At 38.1% G+C, this 24,302-nt stretch overlaps 1 protein-coding gene across 8 annotated transcripts in view; it reads left to right on the forward strand.

Annotated features, from left to right (window-relative positions):
* FSTL5 (follistatin like 5) overlaps window positions 1-23,879 on the forward strand; it is a 415,275-nt gene extending 391,396 nt beyond the window's left edge. For all 8 annotated transcript variants that reach the window (XM_040555979.1, XM_040555981.1, XM_040555984.1 and 5 more), the window contains one exon: window positions 22,008-23,879. In XM_040555979.1, the coding sequence (XP_040411913.1) occupies window positions 22,008-22,710 (703 nt within the window). In that variant the 3' untranslated portion in view covers window positions 22,711-23,879. The remainder of the gene's footprint in view (window positions 1-22,007) is intronic.
* The last annotated feature ends 423 nt before the right edge of the window (window positions 23,880-24,302 follow it).

Below are 24,302 nucleotides of genomic sequence, written 5' to 3' on the forward strand. Positions count from 1 at the left end.
CATAATCAGAAAGAACTTTCTTTTCAAATGATTTGCATGTCAAAAAAAAAAAAAGATAAATGCTGAGCCAACTATAGACAAAAGAGGTGGAATTAATTTGGGAGGTTGAATATTTAATGTAGCCAATGTGATTTAGCTCAAAGATAAGAGAATTTAATATTTTACAAATTAAATTAACAAGCCCTATTAGGGGAGTATCAAGTTTGCACACAGTTCTTAGTCTTTAAGCTATAAATATATGTACTTCTACAGGGGAAATAACTTGAAAGCTTGAGGATTTGGAGAAAGGAGCTCCATAGCACCAGGGCAATCAGTGAAGATGTAGCAAGTAACTGCAATTTCTAATGACTGTGGAATCTTTCAGTGAATCCTCCATGGCAGCACAGCACACAATGGAGGTCTCTCTGGGTTAGGGGCTCACACTGTGCCATCTCACATCTCTGTAAACCCTGTCTTTGTGAGAGTAGCGCTAAAAGGAAAACCTGTAGTCATTCTTTCCTCTCTCTGTGTATTTCCCCCTGGCAAAGGAGGTCCCTTTTGGTCCATAAGTGTGTTCTTTATGAAAAACAAACTCATAGGAACTTGTGGGGAAGAAGGAGGGGAGACAGCAAAAACTATTTTCTGCTGTGAATAGTGATTTTTACAGCATCTTCGTTCTAAAGGGAATATGAAGAACTAACAGATTAAGAGATTCAGTTTAGACACATTAAATGCTCTCAAACTTGTTCAGCTACTACCACTGGCGATAGCAGGAACATTCTTCTTGTTCTACTTGCATTTCCCATTTAGTTCAGGAAATAGCCACAACCTGGCTTAAGTCTATTGGTTTCTACTAAAGCTAAGAGGAGTTTTGCTAAGCTGTAAATGTTTTCCATGTTATAGTTTATTTTTTTCCTCTTGCATGTGCAGACATCATTGCAGGAAAAAATTACTTCTAGGATAATATAATCTCTCCCTCTGAAGTAGCCAAACAAAATATTATTACAAATAAATAACTGTAGTACCTATCTCCTGGTACATATCTGCTTTTAAAACGCAGCACGTGTCAGTATGTGAAAAGACATTACACAATTAAACACATAAAAATTTAATCAATTGTAAAAAGAAACTAAACTCTGCAAGTATGGGATTAACTGAGTTTCTAGTATCTAGTGATTAGAAGTTATTTCAGTAAATCTTTAATTGCTCACTGGTATTCCAAATAAACCAAATTATAAGGATTCATTTATTAGCTTTAAGGGGCAATCTTAAAATTATGTAATTAACCAATTTTTTATATGTTTGCTGATAAACTTCCAGAGCACAATGATTTAAAATGTTTTGCTGGGTATGCCTCAGATGGAGTGAATTTTCTTCATAGCAACCCATATTATTATGTATTTTTCATTTGTGACTTTGGAATATTGAAAATTTATTTGCAATTTTTTATTTGTACATTTCTATTTTTGAGCATTTATAATAATGACATTTAATCTTTTCTATTTGAGGTTATGTTAGAAGCCTCCCTTCTAATGTTTAGTAAAGCTGAGATGCTTGTGTAATTATATGAATCAAAGAGTTTAAAAAAACTTCCAGATCTGCATATGTATACTGTTTTGTCTATGTACATTCAATGAGTTCCCAACTGTCAGCATACAATTTTTTCTTGTGGATAAACTATTCAAACTTTCATCTTAAACAAACAAACAAAACCTAATAATACAAACCACTAATATCTACAAATTAAACACAGCAACTTCCCATGGTGTGCCTGATTTTTTCTCATGACGATCTTGCATTTGCAATAGAAATGTTCTCTCTTGTGCTTTTTTTTTTTTTTCTGTGCAAAAATCTATCATATTTTTAAATAAAATAAATATCTGTTTTGGTTCAGTCTAATATTTTCTTAATTTGGGTTATTAGTAAATAAGGAGAAAAAGTAGTTGTGGTACAATTTAGTGTTTGTTCTTTTCAATGTTCATATATCCCCAGATATCACAGTATGGGAGCCTCATTTTATAAATGAAGAAAAGACCTTTTGGGACTGTTTTGACATAGATAATTCATCACCTTTGCAGTCCTTATCTCTATCTCATTATTCATTTTCTACTAGTATTGACTATTTCTTTTGGCATATACAAATTTGGCTGTGCATTCCATAAGACATCTGCCCACCTGGCTGTTACCATATTTTCTGGCCAAATTTCAATTCTATCCCTCCTCATAGTGACATTCAGGGCTATCTTTAGGAATGTATTTTGTACACTGTGTCAGTATAGCTAACCCTTGGCTTTCATTTTTTTTTCAAAAATGAAGTGATTTTTTGTTGTTGTTGTTGTTAAATTGCTTGCTCTTCTTTCCTAAAATGTACAAGAAAGAAAACCACGTTTGCTGCCAATGTACAAAGACTATTTTTGCTGAGAATTAGTTCTTTTATGATAAAATGCAAATAGTTACATGTATTCCTGGATTCTAAAAATGTAGAAACCAAAATGTTTTCCTTTGTCATAAAATGTCTTCGATTATTTTCTTTTGAATACTGTAATCATTGGACAACAATTTCCAATAATGAAAAAGTCTGTTTCATATACTTCTGTTGTAAGTGTTTTATGAGGGAAGCCTCAGACAATTCATAGACGCTGGCATCACTAGTACCCTGAAAGATCAGGGCTTATCCCTATCCTGTGCAAATGTGTACTAAATATGAGCGGAAAACACTGGACTAACTGGTCCATGTTATAACAAGTGTGCTCTTCCTGCAAGACCAAAAAAAAAGAAAAAAAGTGTCTGAAGAATCCGCCATTGGGCCAGCTATGGCAAAATCTTCCCAGCTGTTCCTTAACATAGGTCATTCGAAGATATTCTTCAGTATACACTCCATTTCCCTCCAATAGATCTCTAGTGAGATATAATTTAAATACTCTGCAGGTACAATCTTACACTGAAGTAGGGAGAGGGGGTAAAGACCTGGCATTAAATTCCATTTTTCATCAGAACTGATCTTTTTATTCATTTAACAGAAATGGTAGCAACGATGTTGTTATGTGGGAGAACCTTTTCTGCTGCAAAACAGAAATATGAAGCAAGAGTTCTTAGTGTCATAAAGAACAGAAACAAAATCAGGGAAACAAACTTCAAAGGTCAAAGACTGTTGTAGTACCCAAAAGTAAAACAACTTTTGTGCTGATGAGCAATAGCCAACAGGCAAAATCCACTTAGCCTTTTGTTATCATCAAGCAACCATTTCTGAACTGCAGAAATTAAAGAAAGGTCTTTTCTCAGCAACCTGCCAGAAATGAACTATTCCAGGAACAATCATTTTGTAGGTCCTGAGGGGAAGACCGGTATGCCCTTGCAATGCTGACAGTTTTTGAAATCAGAAACCCTTCAAAAATGAAAAATGTGTTTTTTATCTAGAGATAAATATTTTATTTGTGCAATATGCTACAGCAGTTGTAATAGAAAATGGCAATAAAAAATGTATTTTGAACTTTTTTTGAAAGAGCAATTTAAAAGTGAGGAAAATTAACTCTGTGATATTTCAATGGTATGACTGCAAGGCCTTTATGAAGTGAAGGAAATCAGTGAAAACAGTCTTCCCGAGAATCATCCATGTATGGATATAAAGTAAAGAATGATTTTAATACAAGAAATAATGGTTACAGTGCTGTTTGTCAAGTTCTTAGAAAATCCACAGTTACAAGGAAGAGTGCATCTTTTTTTTTTGTGTATGTGTGTTAATGACAAAAGCTCAAAAGACCACTGAAAGCAATTGATGTGTACCACTAAGAAACAGTTCTTCGGCCAATTTATTTTTCCTTTCCTTGCTGATAGTCTCATTCTCCAGAACTACAATGGATAATTTCATTTCATCAGAAAAAAAAAAAAAAAAAAAAAAGCTTGATATATAACACATTTTTATTTTTGAATTTTGTTTAAATACTAATACTTTCCCATGTTGCCAGATTAGAAGATCTTTATAGAGTCAGGGACCACCCTGATCCTCTAACAGACTGTTCATGGGAAGTTAATGGTATTTACCTGGAGTTCCAGAAAACTTTTGATCAGCAGATTTGATCAAGCTTTGTAGCAATAAAACTATATCTTCCCATGTTGATTTTTAGCATAAATTCTGAATAAAGGTCTCTAAAATATAGAATATGGAGTAGTTTTAAAGATGAATGTTAATCACGTGGGATAAAGTAGGTAATGTTTGTTACTGTTTCCTTGAAAACTTCTGTTTTGTCCGACAATACTGTTTTTTTTGCTTTGTGTACAAATAGTTTTGATTGTAGCTCATCTAGTTCTCTTCTTTTTCTTTTACTTGGTTTCTGTTTTGAGAACATCATTTTCCCAAAGTGTTTGATCTTAGATCTCTCTTTACAAAAAGTCTATTAACTTGAGTGGAGTAATCTGTGAGTGTAGGGCCAGAAACTGAAAGGAAAGGGGGACATTGGTGTGTACATTATCATCATTTTCTACTCTATCCATCTTTCCATCACAAATACAGTTTTATGTTAAAGTATTCATAAAAATAATTTAAAAACAAATTAATCCCCATTTCTAGCAAATTATTTGTTAGGCTTTTCTTGTGTTGTTATGACTTTTTAACTCGTGTTTACATGTTTCCTGTTTTATAGTAAATGCAGTTGCATTCATAAGTAATGTGTATTTCTTGTCTATAGGAAGAAAATAACATAAAGGCAGCAAAGTTGTGAATATAATGCTTGTTGGCAGCTCCATCCTAGCTTCTTACTTGGGTGTTGTTTTTAAATTAGTTTGCTGTCTGAATGGTGGACAAAATGGTACCTTGAAAAAACTGTTTTAAAGATGCGTTCATATAATCGTAAACTATCCCGAGTTGGAAGGGACCCACAAGGATAATCGAGTCCAACTCCTTGGACCGTGGAGTCCAACTCCTGGCTCCACACAGGACCACCCAAAATCAGACCATATGTCTGAAAGCGCTGTCCAAACTCTTTCTGAATTCCAGCAGGCTCAGTGCTGTGACCACTGCCTTGGGGAGCCTGTTCCAGTGCCCGGCCACCCTCTCGGTGAAGAACTTTTTCCTAACACCCAGCCTGAATGTTCCCTGTTGCAATTTCATGCCATTCAGAATTCACATGATTTCAATATCAACATTAATGCAGATTCACATGCATTATCAGAATTCACATGATTTTGAAACATTGTATGGAGTATCTGGTGCATTATTAATTTATACTTTACTCGGTTAGAACTTCCAATTAAAGTAATGTCGCACCTTCACTGATTCTGTAGCTGCAGATCTTAGTATTATCTTTCATTCTGAATAACTACTGGAGATGCAGTATTATTATAGGATGAAATGAAGATGTTCGGTTGCAGCAAATGAGGGTAAAGCATGTTTAAACAAGGCTGCCCTAAAGTCTGCCTTGGGTTTGAATTCTTTACAGACCTTCACTTTAGTATGCTTTGCCCAGCATCCTTGCACAAAACTCTGTGTTATGCACACAATGAATAAAGGTAAAACAGATGAGGCCCAACTGTATTATAATTAATTAAAGTACCACTGCCTGAGTAGGCTAATATTTTTTCCTGGGTTATTCACACAGGATGGATGCAATAGAATGAGGAAAACTGTGTAACATGACTGTCTCAGTATCTTAACACTGGGAAATTATGCTTTTTACAATCTTGGTATTGTGTAAAAATAATGGTATTAATGGAAGCAACTGTGTTGTTATGAAATATGGTTCTTATATGTAGAATTGTAGACGGACAATGCCTAATTGTCAATCCAATTGTAGAAAGACAGTGCCTAAGCTGGATACTAAATGCATGATGTACCATTCCCTTGCAAAGTTTTCATAGTTGTCTGTACAAACAGATATGCTTTTAAAAGGTATGTTTTAAAAAAAGGAAATTTCATAAAAATTTAAAATCAGTAGATATAGTATGATTTGGGTCACATTCTATTTGAAAAATATTTGTTATGATTTGTATATGCAATGTCTAAATGAGAGATGTTAAAAGTCATAAGATGTAATTTCACCTTGACCTTTTGCAGTAGACAATACTCAGACATAGTGATAAGCAAAGTTACCTTTGGAAAATTCATTGAGAAATGTTGCCTACAATTCTTAGAGCTCTGCAAAACCCTAAGGAGATAAAATTGAAAGACAAACTTTGGAGTGAGTGGTTTGTTATTTTGGTGGGTAGGTTTTTGTTGTTGTTGTCTCAAGCCTCTTGACTTGAGAAAATTTGAACTTGATCATTACAGTTGGAAAAATACACTTTTTTGAAAGTGAAGTGTATTCATGATGTTGTATTAGAACTACCCTTTTAGAGTGATGAAGAGATCCCTGAAAATCCAAAGAGGGGATATTCTCACTGTTTTTAACTCTTTTTTTGCATGGAGACATATTACTATATATATACTGACATACTGTATATATACTGACATATACTTACTCTGTATCTAGTGACTGAAGGTAGTGCCAGCTGCTCCTCTGAGCAAGACTTTTAATTTCTGATCAAAAAGGACAGCTTTAATAACCCCTACAGCTATGTGGTACCTGAACGTGTTATAATAGCTAGGAGAAACAGAAAATCACATTTCAAAGTTTTTGAACTCTAGCTTTTACTTTCATCCTGATGTAATGTTAGTCAATTAAACTTCAGTTTTCTGAATCTGCAAAATTCTGGTAAGTCTATTTTGGGATATAATGTTTTCTTTTGGATAGAACACCTATGGTGAGCGTGAGGCTCAGGAGGTAGGCAGGTAGATTTAGGTGTGAAAATCCATTGCATCTATGCATCTATGGGTGCAAGCTATCTAGCTTCTGCTACAGTTAATGGAGGTCTAGTCTGTACAGGTAGAGGAATCTAGATGGCAATTTTGTTCATCTCCTGTGCTGGTCAACTTAATAGATTCTCTAGGCTGCTGGCAAAAATAGCAGCTTGAAGACTTAACCTGTGTTATATATTTATGGTTATATATTATATATATTTAAATGTAAGCGTCTACCAGAAGGGAATCCCACCTGTTTTTTTTTTGTTTTTGTTTTGTAGCGAGGAGATAATTTGAGACTGAACTATCATAGTGACAATTTTTCAACCTACTTACTGACTGCTGATGTGATTTTTAGAGGAAGGAAGCAGCTGTGCTTTGTTACAATTGCAGATTTTATATATATATATATATATATATATTATATTTCAAAGCAGTAAGGATGTAAACATAAATGGATTGATATATGTGGAAGAGCCACTTAGGGTTAAGCCATGTATTGGTTTTGTCCCTTTTGATTTCCTAGTTCATATATCAATTTTTAATAAACTGATGAAAAGAACAGATTATAAAAAATGTAATACTTAAATGACATGAGCCATTGTGGCAGTATGATCCTTTTGCACATGTGCATAGCCTGAAGTACACTTTTTTTTAAATTTAAGGTGTATTATTACTTGAAATCCTTATCAGAACCATCCAAAATTTAGTTTTGTGTGGCTTCAGATCTGTCACTGCCATTCTAGATGAAGGTATAAATGTGCTGCCTCCCCTTAGGATTAAACATAAACATTTTCATGACAGCTGATGAACTGGACTGTTGGATGTTTGTATATCAGTCATAGGTTTACTGCTCACTGTTTTTTCATACAGGTTTATAGTTCCATAAATCTGGATACTAAATCCAATTTTTAAAATACATTCTAGCAATTGAGCAGCAAGACTTGCTTCTGTTCTAGCTATAGCATTAAAACAAGTAAACCCATTTGTACTACACTGTGCATTTTTCTAGTAAATACAAATGTCACTACTGTTTAAGAAAAAATATATTTCATGTCAATTATCATATGAAGTTCATCTGAAAGCAATTTTTCTCGTATGTTACGTTGCATAACACTGAAGTTTCTAATTTACAGCAAACAGAAAAATAAATAAAAATTAGAAGCATATCTAAGTAGAAAGGAGAAAACTGCTGTAATAAATTATGGTCTTGAATGTAGATTATGAGACTAGAAATAATCATTTATAGCATGTTAACTTTAGTTTTTACAATTATTGTAATTATTCTTCTCTTAAATATGTGAGCGTGTTTGTTTGTTTTTCCCTGTTAAAATTAGGAAAACAAGGTATTCATCTGTACAGACTTCACTGCTGAAAAATACGTTTCAAAGCTGGTACCTTTTAGGATATTCTCTCTGCCTCTTTTAAGTTAGTTTAGAGAAGTAATATAATTTATCTGTCTCAATTTCTCTTCATCTAGGTACTGTAAAACTCAATGGTTTTCACAGAAAACTGACTCCTTGTAGTGGGTTGACCTGGCCATCAGCTGAACCCACCACCCAACTCCCTTTCCCCTGTTGGGATGGGGGAGAGAGAATTAGAAAGGCAAAAGTGAGAAAACTCATAGGTCAACATAACGACAGTTTAATAAGTGAAGGAGTTGGGGGGGGGGGGGGGGGAGATGCAAAAGCTATCACTCACCACAAGCAGACCAGTGCCTAGCCAGTTTTCCAAGCATTGGCTACTCTGGAAAGAATTTTATTGCTGAACATAATGTTCTATGGCAGAATATCTCTTTGTTCAATTGGTGTCAGCTGTCCTCGCTGTATCCCAGCCTCTTGTCCACACCCAAACCTAGTTGCTGAGGGGGGGGGACAGAGTAAGAAACAGAGAAGGACTTGCTACTTTGTCAGCACTGTTCAGCAACAACTAAAACATCAGTGTTCTGTCAATGCTCTTTTGGTCACAGATCTAAAACACAGCACCATGTGGGCTGTTGTAAAGAAAAGGAACTCCATCCCAGCCAAGCCCAATGCACTCCTCCTATGAAAGGTGCTATAGAATTACTAAGTATAATTACTCAGATTTTTCTTTTCTAACTGTTCGTCTGAACAAATAGTTGTGACAAATTTTTTTTTTTTGTGGAAAATCTTCAATGTGGTTAATTCTTTAAAATCTGGTATTAAAATCTTTATTATTCATACATATGGAGTAAATGAAGAAAGAAAATTTCAGATTTCATAGTTCTAGTATATACTCCAATTGGAGTGACATGCCCACAGGCTACAGCTTCCCACTTGCATTAACTGTAAAATGATTCAAAATGTGAAAATTTGGTCTCATATACTTCAGACTTGAATTGCATGAGTTCCCAGTATGCACTCTGACAAACACCTTTATATGCTGCCAGATATTGTGCATGATTTCACTGCATAGAAAAGACATGAGTGTTGAGATTCTCATAAATATTGATCAGAGGTTAATGAACAGTGGGAGGCTTCTGCATATCAATCTATATGAGGGGAAATTTTGCATTAAATACACCACCATCTATCTATAAATCATTTGGGAAATGTGAAGTTACTCTGAAGTATCACTTGTTCTCCAACAACCTAATCATAAAAAACAGGATAACAGCACACAGGAGACAAGCACAATTTCATTGTTTGACTATGAGTGGCTGAATTTTTTTAATCCTTCTAGTAAACTAAGGGCTTTTGAAAAGTTATTAGATTATGGTAGCTTTGGGGATTGAATTCAGATATCCACAGAACAGAATGAAATGTAAGGTATTAGTGCAAACTTGTTCACCCAGATTTAATAGTCTTGCTTTACTTTAAAGGGAGAGGGAAAAAACAAACAAAAAAAACAGCATAATGAAAGCTCAGCCTATTACTTCCTGACTGTTTTACTGAGATCTCCAGTAAAATTCTCTTACTAATATCAGTTTTGTGAAATGTTCCTACTGCATTGGGACTATGGATGGCATTGGAAGACGAGATTTTAATACATTACATTGATAATTCATTGCTTATAGCTCTGGTAAATTACACTCTTTTACTCCACATGGCCTTTTTTGGATCAGAGCTAACCTGTGTACTCCAAAGCTTCCTTTAACCTTGGCGACTTACAGTACTGTTTTCTGACAAATTTGGAAAATAATGTGTTCTTTTAGTTACTCTTACCTCCTCATCAGAAAGACAAAGTACAAGTTGACAACAAAAGTACAGTTAACAATCTTGACATTGGCATGCCAAGAGGTTCTTTATGCTAGACAGAAGGGAAGTATGGATGGATTCACCTAGCTGTTAGAAAGCAGCAATTAGTTTATTGGACAGTGGGCTAAAATTTATTTGCAACTGATCATTGCTGTATGCAAGCAGGCAACTTTTTGAAGCAGGACTCTATGATCAATGACTGTCCCTACAAGCTATTCACCAATATCTTCTATATTTAGATCAATAAACTTGAAAGGAATGACCATCCCAGCCTTAGAACATCTTTCTTCCTAAGTGAAATTATGTCTGTTGTAGTTGTATAGTTGTATTACCCAAACAAGTAACAAACTTCCTGAATTTGGAAATTAATGTGTTGTAGAGTCAATGGGGACTTTTTTTTTTCTTAATTGTTTTTGGTCTGTGAGATATTATGTCAAATCAAAATTAATTTCATAAGATTTGAAACACTTAGCTCCTTCTTAAAATCTCAGCATCAGATGCCTGAATTCTATGAGGTTAAAATCTACTGTACTGATGCTATTTTGTTTGTGTGAACAAAGACAAAGAATTAATGTTTCTTATATTCATAAGCTTGAAAAGACCATGAGAACATCTTTTCTGACTTCGTAGGAGTTGGACTCAATGATCCTTATGGGTCCCTTCCAACTCGGGATATTCTATGATTCTATGATTTCTGTGCATACCATAGATTTTACACATTTCAAATAGTAATTGAGAAATGTAGATAGTGAATCGGATATTTCTAAATCTGCATCTACTTGGGCTTGGTCAAGTCTCCCAAAAAGAGTAGTCTTTACCTGGAGATTCCCACCAAAGAAAATTCATCACCTCTATAGTAGATTTTTGCAATATGTTATCATTCCCATTGTTAGAAAAATGCATGTTTCTAATTTTAATTTGTCTAGTTTCACTCTGTAATCATTATTATACTTTCTTTGTGAGATTACAGATAGCATTACTAAACAGAATGTTCTCTCCATTAAGGAATATGTACAAGTTGTAAATAAGTCACATCTAAATTATATCTTTCTTAATCTAAATATTTTGAATTCTCTCAGGCTCTTGCTTAAAAATATCCTTCAAATAATTTTAGATGTTTTACCCCATTTTTTAAATATTCCTTTTTTTTTATTTATTTTTTTAATATCAGAAATAAAGCAACATGAAGCATTCTGGCTTTGGTCTTCCCAATGTATAATAGATACGAGACTTTTGCATTATTCTAACCTCTCCCTGTATATTACTCCAAGGACTGTAGGAGGAAGTTTGGTTCTTTTTGACTCCTTGGACTCAGATCTCATATTGACCTGCTTGTCTGCCATCCATTTTATTATTTCCCTGAGATGTGTATCAAGCTAATCAGCTTGCAGTTTGCTGATGCCTGGCTTGATCTTTTGAATATTTCAATAATCCGCTTCCAGACTTTCCAATTCTGTCTTTTATTCTGAGATTTATTAAAGTGTTAAAAGCTAGTAAACTCTTTCAACATTCTCAGGAGAAATTATCTAATCTGACAGATAGATGTATGTTCCTAAAAATAATAATAAAAAAAAATCCACAGCTGTTTATCATCTTCCTCAGTTGCTACTGGCCTAGAAAATATTACCTCATCTTTATGTTACAAAAGTGTTTTTTTTTTAATCTCTCCTTTTGTCTCTCGGTGCTTTACAATATCAGACATGGAATCTTTAGCTTTTTTTTTTTTTTTAATCACTTTTCTTCACTTCCCTTTTTCCCTTCTGCATTTTCCCTTCAGAACTTGCATTACTTTTCCCATGCTTATGCTGCTGCTAGCAATTCTCATAGACTAAGAACCAGCCACACAAACCTCACAGGCACGTGAACAAGTAGACCTCTCTCTTGATTTGTTCAGCTTCTCAAAACCCCAGCCACATAGCTCTTACTGAGCAGGCAGGCAAGCAAATATATTAAACACATAGCTTGACAAATCCTTTTACATCCAAGAAGACCGGCTGCTTTGAAACTCTCCCCCCCCCCAGCTTTTATATGTATTATTGTGTTGTTTGGGTATTTACTTCTGCATCCAGCTTTACTGAATTTTAATTGAGGCACTGAAAAGATAAAGCTGGTATGATCGCCTCTTGCCGAGGCGATCAGCTCCAGGGCAGACGCGTTCTGCAGCGGTGCGGGGGATCGGGACAGGCAGGGCTTTTTTTTCCGGCATCGAGGCCACTCGAGGGAGCCGCCAGGACCCGGCAGCCCTCGCGAGGGAGGCTGACGAGGCCTAGGCGGAGCCAGCAGCGCCCCCTCCCCGGCTGTTCAAAAGCAGCCCCTAGGGAGCGCGGCGCGTCAGAAGGGCGAGGCGCGGCAGTTTGCGCGGCATTTCATGCAGGCAGGGCGAGCAGGGAGGGCAGAGAGCGCAGACCATTCCTCCCCCGCCCATACGAACAACTCCTCTAACGGCTGTCGACCGCTAGCTGGGCTGCAATGGTCTACACCAGGCAGAGTGCTCTCTCTCTAGAAAGTCTGTAACCACCCAGACTGACTGCCTGCTCAAAAATGCGGCAGTTCAGGTCTCTGGATGCAGGGAGCGTCTGAGCCTGTTGCTGCCATCTGAGGGAGGCAGAGGGACTGTGTGTGTGAGGTGCGAGCAGGTGGATGACCTGGTCCGCCTGGTGTCAGAGCTCAGGGAGGAGGTGGAGAGGTTGAGGGCTATCAGGGAGCGTGAGCGGGAGATAGACTGGGGGAGCAACTCCCTGCAGGGCCTGAAGGAGAGGTACCAGGGTGAGACACCCCAAATGGGGGTGGAGGGGACCTAGGAGTTAAGGAGGAATGGAGGCAGGTCCCTGCTCGACCTCGCAGGGGACGGCCTCCCCTACCGCCCCCACCTTCCCAGGTGCCCTTACACAACAGGTTTGAGGCCCTAGAGCTTGAGAGACCGGTGAGTGAAGATGAGGTAGAAAGTCTACCCAAGAGGATACCTAGGGCGAGGAGGTCGACTCCATGCCTCAAGACTGCCTCCACCAAGAAAGATAGAAGGGTAATTGTTGTAGGCGACTCCCTTCTCCGGTGAACAGAGGGCCCTATTTGTCGGCCTGACCCTACCCGTAGGGAAGTCTGCTGCCTCCCTGGGGCCATGGTCAGGGATGTTGCCAGAAAGCTTCCCAGCCTGGTTCGCCCCTTTGACTACTATCCGCTTTTGATAGTCTAGGCTGGCAGTGATAATATTGAAGAGAGAAGCCTGAAGGCTATCAAACGGGACTTCAGGGGACTGGGATGGTTAGTGGATGGAGCGGGAGTACAGGTGGTGTTTTCATCCATCCCTACAATAGCAGGGAGGGGTACAGAGAGGACACGGAAAGGCCACCTGATTAACACGTGGCTCAGAGGCTGGTGCCAACACAGAAATTTTGTTTTTTTTTGACCATGGGGCGCTTTACTCGGCACCCGGCCTGGTGGCCGCAGACGGGTCCCTATCTCTAAGGGGAAAACGGATCCTAGCCCAGGAGCTGGCAGGGCTCATTGAGAGGGCTTTAAACTAGGTAAGAAGGGGGACGGGGCTGAAATAAGGCTTGTTGGAGCTGTGATGGGGGAACAGTGGCAAGGCCTGGGGAGAAGGCAATGGCCCGACTGAAGTGCATCTACGCTAATGCACGCAGCATGGGTAACAAACAAGAGGAGCTGGAAGCCATCATGCAGCAGGCAGGCTATGACTTGGTTGCCATCACGGAAACGTGGTGGGACCACTCATGACTGGAGTGCTGCAATGTCTGGCTATAGGCTCTTCAGAAGGGACAGGCAGCACAGAAGGGGTGGTGGTGTGGCTCTCTATATTAGAGAGTGTTTTGATGTTGTGGAACTTGAGGCTGGGACTGATAAGGTTGAGTTTCTGTGGGTTAGGATCAGCGGGAAGGCCAACAAGGCAAGCATCCTGGTGGGGGTCTGTTATAGACCGCCGAACCAGGATGAGGAGACGGACGAGGAGTTGTACAGGCAGCTGGCAGAAGTTGCAAAATCGTCAGTGCTTGTTCTCGTGGGGGACTTCAACTTCCCAGACATATCCTGGAAGCACAACACAGCCCAGAGGAAGCAGTCTAGGAGGTTTCTGGAGAGCGTGGAAGATAGCTTCCTGACGCAGCTGGTTAGAGAGCCTACCAGGGGAGGTGCCCCGCTAGACCTTCTGTTCACAAACAGAGAAGGACTGCTGGGAGATGTGGTGGTCGGGAGCTGTCTTGGGCAGAGTGACCACGAAATGGTAGAGTTCTCTATTCTTGGCGAAGCCAGGAAGGGGACCAGTAAAACCGCTGTCTTGGACTTCCGGAGGGCTGACTTTGAGCTGTTCTGGACACTGCTTGGGAGAGTCCCTTGGGAGGCGGTTCTGAAGGGCAGAGGAGTCCAGGAAGGCTGGGCACTCTTCAAGAAGGAAATCCTAATGGCTCAGGAGCGGTCTGTCCCCACGTGCCCAAAGACGAGCTGGCGCGGAAGAAGACCGGCCTGGCTGAACAGAGAGTTGTGGCTCGAGCTTAGGAGAAAAAAGAGGGTTTATAATCTTTGTAAAAGAGGGCGGGCCACTCACGAGGACTATAAGGCTGTTGCGAGGCTGTGCAGGGACAAAACTAGAAGGGCCAAAGCTCATCTGGAGCTCAATCTGGCTACTGCTGTTAAAGATAACAAAAAATGTTTTTACAAATACATCAACACCAAAAGAAGGACTAAGGAGAATCTCCATCCTTTACTGGATGCGGGGGGAAACTTAGTTACAAAAGATGAGGAAAAAGCTGAGGTGCTTAATGCCTTCTTTGCCTCAGTCTTTAGTGGCAAAACCAGTTGTTCTCTGGATGCCCAGTACCCTGAGCTGGTGGAAGGGAATGGGGAGCAGGATGTGGCCCTCACTATCCACGAGGAAATGGTTGGCGACCTGCTACAGCACTTGGATGTACGCTAGTTGATGGGGCCGGATGGGATCCACCCGAGGGTACTGAGAGAACTGGTAGAGGAGCTGGCCAAGCCGCTTTCCATCATTTATCGGCAGTCCTGGCTATCAGGGGAGGTCCCAGTCGACTGGCAGCTAGCAAATGTGACGCCCATCTACAAGAAGGGCCGGAGGGTAGACCCGGGGAACTATAGGCTTGTTAGTTTGACGTCAGTGTCAGGGAAGCTCACGGAACAGATTATCTTGAGTGTCATCACGCAGCACTTACAGGGCAACCAGGCAATCAGGCCCAGTCAGCATGGGTTTGTGAAGGGCAGGTCCTGCTTGATGAACCTGATCTCCTTCTATGACAAAGTGACACGCTTAGTGGATGAGGTAAAGGCTGTGGATGTGATCTACCTTGACTTCTGTAAGGCTTTTGGCACTGTTTCCCACAACATTCTCCTCAAAAAACTGGCTCTCGTGGCTTGGACTGGCGTACGCTTTGTTGGGTTAAAAACTGGCTTGATAGCCGGGCCCAAAGAGTTGTGGTGAATGGAGTCAAATCCAGTTGGAGGCCGGTTACTAGTGGAGTCCCCCAGGGCTCAGTACTGGGGCAGTCCTCTTTAATATCTTCATCGATGATCTGGATGAGGGGATTGAGTGCACCCTCAGTAAGTTTGCAGATGACACCAAGTTAGGTGCGTGTCGATCTGCTCGAGGGGATAGGCTGGACCGATGGGCTGAGGTCAACTGTATGAAGTTCAACAAGGCCAAGTGCCGGGTCCTGCACCTGGGGCGTAACAACCCTAAGCAGAGCTACAGGCTGGGAGATGAGTGGTTGGAAAGCTGCCTGGCAGAGAAGGACCTGGGAGTACTGGTTGATAGGCAGCTGAATATGAGCCAGCAGTGTGCTCAGGTGGCCAAGAAGGCCAACAGCATCCTGGCCTGTATAAGAAGCAGTGTGGCCAGCAGGTCTAGGGAGGTGATTGTGCCCCTGTACTCGGCTCTGGTGAGGCCGCACCTCGAGTACTGTGTTCAGTTTTGGACCCCTCGCTACAAGAAGGACATGGAGGTGCTCGAGCGAGTCCAGAGAAGGGCGACCAAGCTGGTGTGGGGTCTGGAGAACAAGTCTTACGAGGAGCAGCTGAGGGAGCTGGGATTGTTCAGCCTGGAGAAGAGGACGCTCAAGGGGGGACTTTATCGCTCTCTACAGGTACCTTAAAGGAGGCTGTAGTGACGTGGGGGTTGGTCTATCCTCCCACGTGCCTGGTGACAGGACGAGGGGGAATGGGCTAAAGTTGCGCCAGGGGAGGTTTAGGTTGGATATTAGGAAGAACTTCTTTACTGAAAGGGTTGTTAGGCATTGGAATGGGCTGCCCAGGGAAGTGGTTGAGACACCATCCCTGGAGGTCTTTAAGAGACGTTTAGATGTTGAGCTTAGTGATATGGTTTAGTGGAGGCCTTGTTAGTGTTAGGAGAGAGGTTGGACTGGGTGATCTTGGAGGTCTCTTCCAAACTAGACGATTCTGTGATTCTATGACAGGTTGAGAAAGAATTAATTGAACGACAATATTGATGAATCACATTAGTTCTATTAAATTACTTTTGGCAGCCATACTTCTGGCTCTAGGGAAGGGCAGGTCCTGGTCCTTCATAAAGATTTGCCAGCTTCCCCTTTTGAACCTTCTCTTTTTCCCCACCCAGTTTCAAAAGCCTAGCTAATTTTGATGCAAATATTATTCCTATAGTCTTATTCAAAAGGATGTATGTTAGTTGTCTGAACTTACTTACTCCTGCATGTATCTTCTAGGACCTCAGCTGCAGTGGTGTGGGTAGCCTGTAGCGTGATCAGTAAAAAAAAAAAAAGTGTGTTGGACTTGAAATGACCTGTATTTTTACTCTGACTTTGCCAGTGGATCATTATATTGCCTTAGGAAAGTCATTCAGCTTTTTACTTCATTTGTTGTGATACTTGTAAAGTGCTTTGAAATCAGTAAAACTCCTACTTAAGTTCACTGCATTATTATTCTGCTAGCAATGCTGAGCTTCTACTCACTTCTAAAAACATTACCTGGTAGGCTATAGTTTTCCACATTATATCAGTGCCCAAAGTTGTAAGTTGTTTAAGTTTGAACTAGAAAAAAATTTGAAGCAAAAAGTCTTCATGTTAACATTATAATAAAGTATATTTTTCCTGTGTTAGAGAAATTGCTACATAAAGAAAAAAGGGAAGGAATTTCCATCAAAGCTGTTTTTTCAAATTTCAGAAATAAGCAGGACACAGTGAAGAGCATGGATAGTGGTAAACAATGTTAAGGCTACAAAGTTGAAAATATTTAAGAGCATGAAACTGAGGAATCAGTGTAAAGAAATTGTATTAAGCTGCCTCTTGCACACTTTAAGAGATGCATTGTAAATGGGTATTCTGTTATAGCTGATTATCAGTAGTTATATGATTAGCTGCTGCAGCAGCGGGAGATTGTAAAATCAAGTATCTTAATAGCTTCAGAGAAAGCAGAGACAGTAAAAATAATAACTTGTGCTTCTAGGAACAACAAATACAGTATCAGGATAAGGCTTTTGCAATCCTGAAGTTGGTTTCTTTGATTTTCAAGCATTTAATTGTGAATTCTGTTACCAAACCTGAAACAGCTTTTTGAATTCTAAGACTAATGTATCCAAGATACTGAAAGCTTTTTACGTGTTGGTTTTGGACTGGGAACTAAGTGGTACAAAGAGATATATGAAGTTGCGTAAGAAACTAGAATGCTTTGGAAAGTTGTGGTTTAGATACTAGAAATTTAGAAATTATGTATTTTTAGTTGTTTTATGTTTTAAAATGCATATGTTGATTTGCTTTGAAATAAGCATATGATTAACCCTGAAGATATGGAGACATTTGCATCTAAGGATGTAGACAAACATCCTCTTCTTAACATACTGATACCAGTGGAAAATTTTGTTCTGCTCTGGCTCCAAAACTATTTACTTCAAACCACCCAGGTTAATCAACAGACATACTGCATGATTCCAGGATAACTAAATTTATTTTGATGGCGTGTCTTTGGGAGTGTTTAATCAAACTACTCAGTGGTAGAATTTAGGGGATCCCTCTGTCAGAGGATGCCACCAGGTTATGAGAAACTGGAGGGATTATGGGTAGTGGCAGCAGCCTCTCCCATTAGTAAAACTGGTTGTTGAATGTAAGTCTTTCCACACCTTCAGCTGATGCAATGTTAGGGAAGTTATGTGAGACCTTATATTTAACTTATATATATATTCATATATATATATGTATATATATATTCACTGTTTTGATAATCAAAGGTTTTATGCAACCAAAATTATCATAAACTGAGTGTACCTGTGGTTCAAAAACATATTACATAGGGAATAATGTTTGAGAGACATAGATTAGTAATTTATGTATTCATCTTGAAATTAGTGACATTTTGAATGCAAAATATCTCATAAATTGATCATTAGCACTGTTTAGTAGATCATTCATAGGCAGGGAAGAATTCTTTGAATCAAAGTGATTTAAATCATTCATTTTAACTGTGATCTAAATCAGAAAGAAAGAATTTATGGTTTAGGTAATTCGTACTGTTTTGCATTTGTATTTTACTTCAGAAAGAAAGGATCATTTTCATTGGTTTAGAATAATCTGTAAAATAAATTGATTCTTAAGCTGCATAAAGATTTCTTTTTGCTTGTCCGGATGATACGTGATACATGAAAGCAATTGTTCAAGGTTTTCTCAAGTTTGAAATACATTTACGTAGATTTTCAAATTTGTTTTGTGGTAGAAAAATAGTTAAAAATAATTACTTTTAAAATTATTTGTGATTTCTGACAAATTCTGATTTCTAATTCTGAAATTTGAATGCAGATGAAAACATACAGTGGAATTTTGAGTAATTTTTCTTAGTTACAATGAAGGTAGAATGAAATGTGTTGGGCACACATAAACAATAAGATATGCCAAATATGCTTTAAGGTGAAATGAATGATTTCTTTACAGAAAACAATTTTTAGCTCTGTTTTATACAGTTTCTGAAAACAGTAGGACAAACTTTGAAAAGTAATTATATACTTAATCATAGGGGTGTGTGGTGGGACTTTCAAAATCACATAACCACTTTTGTATATATTTATGCACTCCGGAAAGCATCACTTGGATATAAATTCTGGACATAATTGAAAGCAGTTTTGTGAAAGCTTTTTCTTTCCCTTTAAATAAGATTTCCATTTTTTTCCCTATTGTTTTTATTGGTATACAAGAAGAGAAAAATAATGTTTTCAAACCGAAAATCAACTTAACCAAACTCAAATGAAAAAAATGTTCATTGTGTTCACTATTGAAATTGAGTTCAAGAGTAATTAAAGCAAAAGTCTGCACCATGCAAAGTACTCATATTTAGATAAATGAAATAATACTTTAGTAGCTGAAAATAGAGTATTTAATGTATTCAGCGCATGCCATTGCACTGACCTCAGGTTAGATATTTTCCTTTGCCTTCAGATACCTTTAACTCATTAAAATAAGGAAAAGTGGGAAGGGTTAATCAGCATCCTATTCAATTTTAAATTTGTGTAAATGACATCACTAAATGGTAGTAAGTAACTGGTGTCCTGGTTTCAGTTAGGACAGAGTTAATTTTCCTCCTAGTAGCTGGCAGGGTGCTATGTTTTGGATTAGGATGAGAAGAGCGCTGATAACATGCTGATGTTTTAATTGTTGTAGAGCAGTGCTTACACCAAGCCAAGGACTTTTCAGCCTCTCTCTGTCCTGCTAGCGAGCAGGCTAGGGATGCAGCAGGAGCTGGGAGGGGACAGACCCAGGACAGCTGACCCAAACTGGCCAAAGGGGTATTCCATACCATCTGACGTCATGCTGAACAATATATAGGGGTGGCTAGCCGGGGTGGAGGCGGGGGCCGGCTGCTCGGGGATAGGCTGGGCATCGGTCAACGGGTGGTGAGCAATTGCATTGTGCATCACTTATTTCGTACACATTATTACTATTAATGCTATTATTATTATTATTATTGTTGTTATTCTTTTCCCTGTCTTAATAAACTGTCTTTATCTCAACTCACAGACTTCACTTTCCCGTTTCTCTCCCCCATCCCGGAGAGGGAGGGGGGAGGGTGAGCGAACGGCTGTGTGGTGTTTGACTGCCAGCCGGGCTAAACCACAACACTGGTCTATTTTTTGTCCCATGTTACACCATTCCACAATAATCTGAGATTTTCGCACATGTTCAGTTTCTTCCTGTACAAATGCCCTAACCTTTCTTGCATATGCCAGCCATCTTCTTCCACTCCAGTAGTCCAGTTTTCCTACACATTCATTTTCTATGATTTCTGACCTGCAACCCTGACATGTAACACTATGTGCTAAATCTAAGGCAAAGATGAATTCCTGGTGAGTTCACCTCATGCTTCCTTCTGCAGGAGCATCGTTATCTTCCATTTAGCCACCAATCATCATTCCATGAAAACTCCCCATGTTACAACGTCTCCTTCTCAGATGTGGCCAGTGGATTCCAAAGCAGTAACACTGGAGCAGGGCAGGGATGAGGAAATAGAGTTCTATGTGTAATGACATGAATCTAATTGCACTAGAAATAGGGCTAAAGATTGACAACATAAACTGGACAGGTTACAAATGTTGGCTGAGTTTATATTGTGTATAATAATGCTAACATGGCATTCTGTTTTTGTTGCTTTTCCATGTTCTGATGTTTCAGTGCTTGATACAGCAATCTAGATATTTGTGGTTTTTTGTTGTTGTTGTTTTTTCTTTTTGTTTGTTTGTTTTTCCCACATTTAATATTAATAATGAAGGTAATATTAATGGCAGTGTCTAGCCCTCCATCAGTACTCATGCAGGAAAAAAAAAAAAACACAAATGATTCTACAGTTCTATGATCCTATCATACTGAAGTAGGATGCAAGGATTTCTGAAAGTGGGGCTAAAATTAAAAATGTTCTTGAAAATTCTACTAGTTCAGTAGGAAGTACAAATATAATTCACCCTATCTTACGTCTGAAGAACTGATTGAACAATGTCCTGAAACCTTTCTGCCCGTTTCTTTGGTGGTTCACAGATAACTGAATATATTGAGGTTGCAAGGTAGGGTGTGAAATTTTGTGCTATCTTCAACAACTCAATTGTTGAAAAACTGTGGCTCTCATAGTGCTTCATATGAATAGAATCTGAAAGGTATTTTTAGATTATATATCAGTACACAGTAGCAAGAAAGCTTCATTCTTAGGATCAAAGATTGAGTAAAGTGTTATGTTGAGAAATGTGCCAAAGGAAAACAGCTGTTTTGGAGAAGTGTTGTGAATGCTCTTAGATTATTAGCAAAACTAATTTACTTTGACATAACTTCATAATATTTAGAGCAGTGGTTTAGGCATATAAACAATTGATTGTGCAGTCAAAACTTACATGTTACCATTATAGAATATAGTGTATATTTAAAATGTTATAAACATTAAACTATAGAATTTTAAGACTTAACCATATTATTCATGTTCAGTGAAAATTCCTTGATGTATGTAAATGCATAAAGGGTCATTTAAAATGTAAGAAATGGTGGGGCTTGGATAGTTGGGAGGCATAAACCTAAATCCTTTTATGATATTCATTTCTGCTGAATTAAAATGAGGAATATTTGGATAATTATCTGAATAACAATGAGCACTGGATTAAGCTGATATTCCCAAGAAAGTTGAAGAACTGTATGAAGTGAATTAAAAAATGTGAGGTGTACTATCTAGTGATATTTAGTCTTTCTTCTTAGTGAAAGTTTTAACTGGATAGATATGTTCAAAGTAATGTTTACCTTTTATCCTATGTCAATTGGAAAAAAAAAAAAAAAACTTTTCCAATTAATCAGATAAATATTTTTAGACATTTCATTTGATGCACTCTAAATTAAAATTACAAGAACACTGACAAATAAAAATTATAAAATGCTTAATATGTGAAACATCTGAAGCTGAAATATATATTAGTACACTGCTGCACATACTAACTCATTGACTTTGTTGCATTGGCTTTCCACATTTGTACATAATGCATACAATAACTCTGACTTTCTTTGATTTTGTGCTTTTCCTTCCAGGTTTGGATTTGTTCTGCATAAGGATGAGCCTGTGCTCCAGAAAATTGATCTTGAAACTATGTCATACATCAAGACAATTAGTTTAAAAGATTATAATTGCATTCCTCAGTCACTGGCTTATACACATCTTGGAGGATTTTTTTTTATCCATTGTAAGCCTGACACTACTGGGGCTGTCCTACCACAGCTTATAGTGGATAGCGTTACTGATTCTGTGATTGGATATAATGGCGATGTAACAGGCACACCACACGTCTCTCCAGATGGACACTACCTTGTCAGCATTGATGACGCAAAGGGTCTTATGAGGTTCCAGTCCATTACAATGAGAGGAGAAATACAGGATGCATTTGACATTCATACAAATTTGCACATATCTGATGTAGCTTTTCAGCCATCATTCACTGAAGCTCATCAATACAATGTCTATTGTAGCTCCAGTACACAAACTGATGTTCTCTTCGTGGAGCTCTCCTCTGGCAAGGTTAAGATGGTGAAGAGTCTTAAGGAGCCTGTAAAGGCAGGCGAATGGCCTTGGAACAGTAAGAACCGTCTTATAAAAGACAGTGGCCTTTTTGGTCAGTATCTCATGACCCCTTCCAAGGAATCTCTGTTTATCCTGGATGGACGCCTCAATAAGTTAAATTGCGAAATCACTGAAGTTGAGAGAGGCAACACAGTAATTTGGGTTGGGGAAGCATAAGGATGTGTGTTGGATATTTACTGAATTAATAGTTTTACAGTACATTGCACTTAAATTATACCATTCTTTAAACCTAGACATTTCATTTGAAATTGTTAGATCCTTCTATACCTGTTATTTCTTTGACTTAAACACAATTTGAGTCAATTTCCACATAAAAGTTACTAAAACAACAGCTATATGATGATGGTACTCCTTATAAACTATCAGCCAAGATTGTATTGGTTGAGTGGAATTGCTGAATATTGAAATTGATGATAAACATCATGCATTATCTTAAAGAAAGTAGTAAAAAACGTAAAGCTTCAGGGAATTTAACACGATACTTTGAATTTGTAAATGGAAGAATCATATGTAAATATGATTCAAACTTTGGTTTGGTTTGCTTCAGAAACAAAATAAGAGCTGTTGTACAACCTTTGATTCCTTAAACAGAAATATTATGTCCTGTTTTGTCCAGTCCACTGTTTAATCTTTTCGTGCCTTGAAGTGAAAGTCTCACAAGAAAGGTAAAGCATAGAAATTGTATAATGTATTCCCATTGTGTCTACAGGATTGCTTGTCATTGGAGAGAAACCTTTAGTATCAAATTTCTAGTCTCAAGCTTTGGAACATACAAAGAGAAAAAAAAAAAAAGAAAAAAGGAGAAGTTATATTTGCAGTGCACAGTTTTCTGATCGCTGCAGTTTGTGGAGTTTATTTTTATGGTGAGTCTTAGCTGAGAAAGCTGCTTGCAGAGGCTTACTTTTTTTTTTCTTTTTTTGAAAAAAAATAGGTATTAATTTTTTCAGCTATCACAGGGTTTCATCAGTGAGGAGTTTGAGTTCTACTACAGAGAAACATTGCACTTAACTGTTCAGGGTAATCCACATTTTGAAAACATGGCATCATGAAGCTTCACCTATACCAACAAGAAAACTGGTATTAAAAAAAAAAAAAAAAAAAAACACAAAAAAAAAAAAACAACCACACATTTAGGAAGCTGGAAACTCAGAGAATTGAAGTCAACAACCTATAGGTAATACTTTTGCTTATGCATTGTACCATCGAACCATATTTGTTAAACTATTTGGTTAACTCAACAGACCTTCAGTTTCATGCATCCAATTGGATTAGTAAAAAAAAAGAATAAAAAACAAAAACTTTGTATTTTTTTATAGTTTGATAACTTAGAATTCTAATTTTAATGATGAGCAAACATCTAAATGGGAAAAATGAGATTCTCAGAAGTAGAATAACAGTAGTTAGTAGGATAAGAAAGCCAGCAGTAAACAACGATCCAGACTTAGAGCAATGACTTAAAAGTTTGGGAGTATTTTTATTTTTATTACGTTTTTGCTAAGGAATGCTTATAAACTCTTAAACTGACCTCCTTTTACTGAAGGCAATCAATAAAAGAAATAACGCCTTTTTTAAAACAAAATTTTACTCCAATCTAGATTGTGTAAAACTATTTAGAAATCTGGAATTTTCTAGCATTGTAATCTTGTGTGAATTTGGCATCCTGCCCTGTGTGATACAGTAGATCTCTCTTTAGCTTGAGCAAACCTCCTGGTAGGTAGATTTAACTAAATTAGGAGTCTGCTTACATT

This window comes from Cygnus olor, chromosome 4, assembly GCF_009769625.2.
Source record: "Cygnus olor isolate bCygOlo1 chromosome 4, bCygOlo1.pri.v2, whole genome shotgun sequence".
NCBI classification, from domain to species: Eukaryota; Metazoa; Chordata; class Aves; order Anseriformes; family Anatidae; genus Cygnus; species Cygnus olor.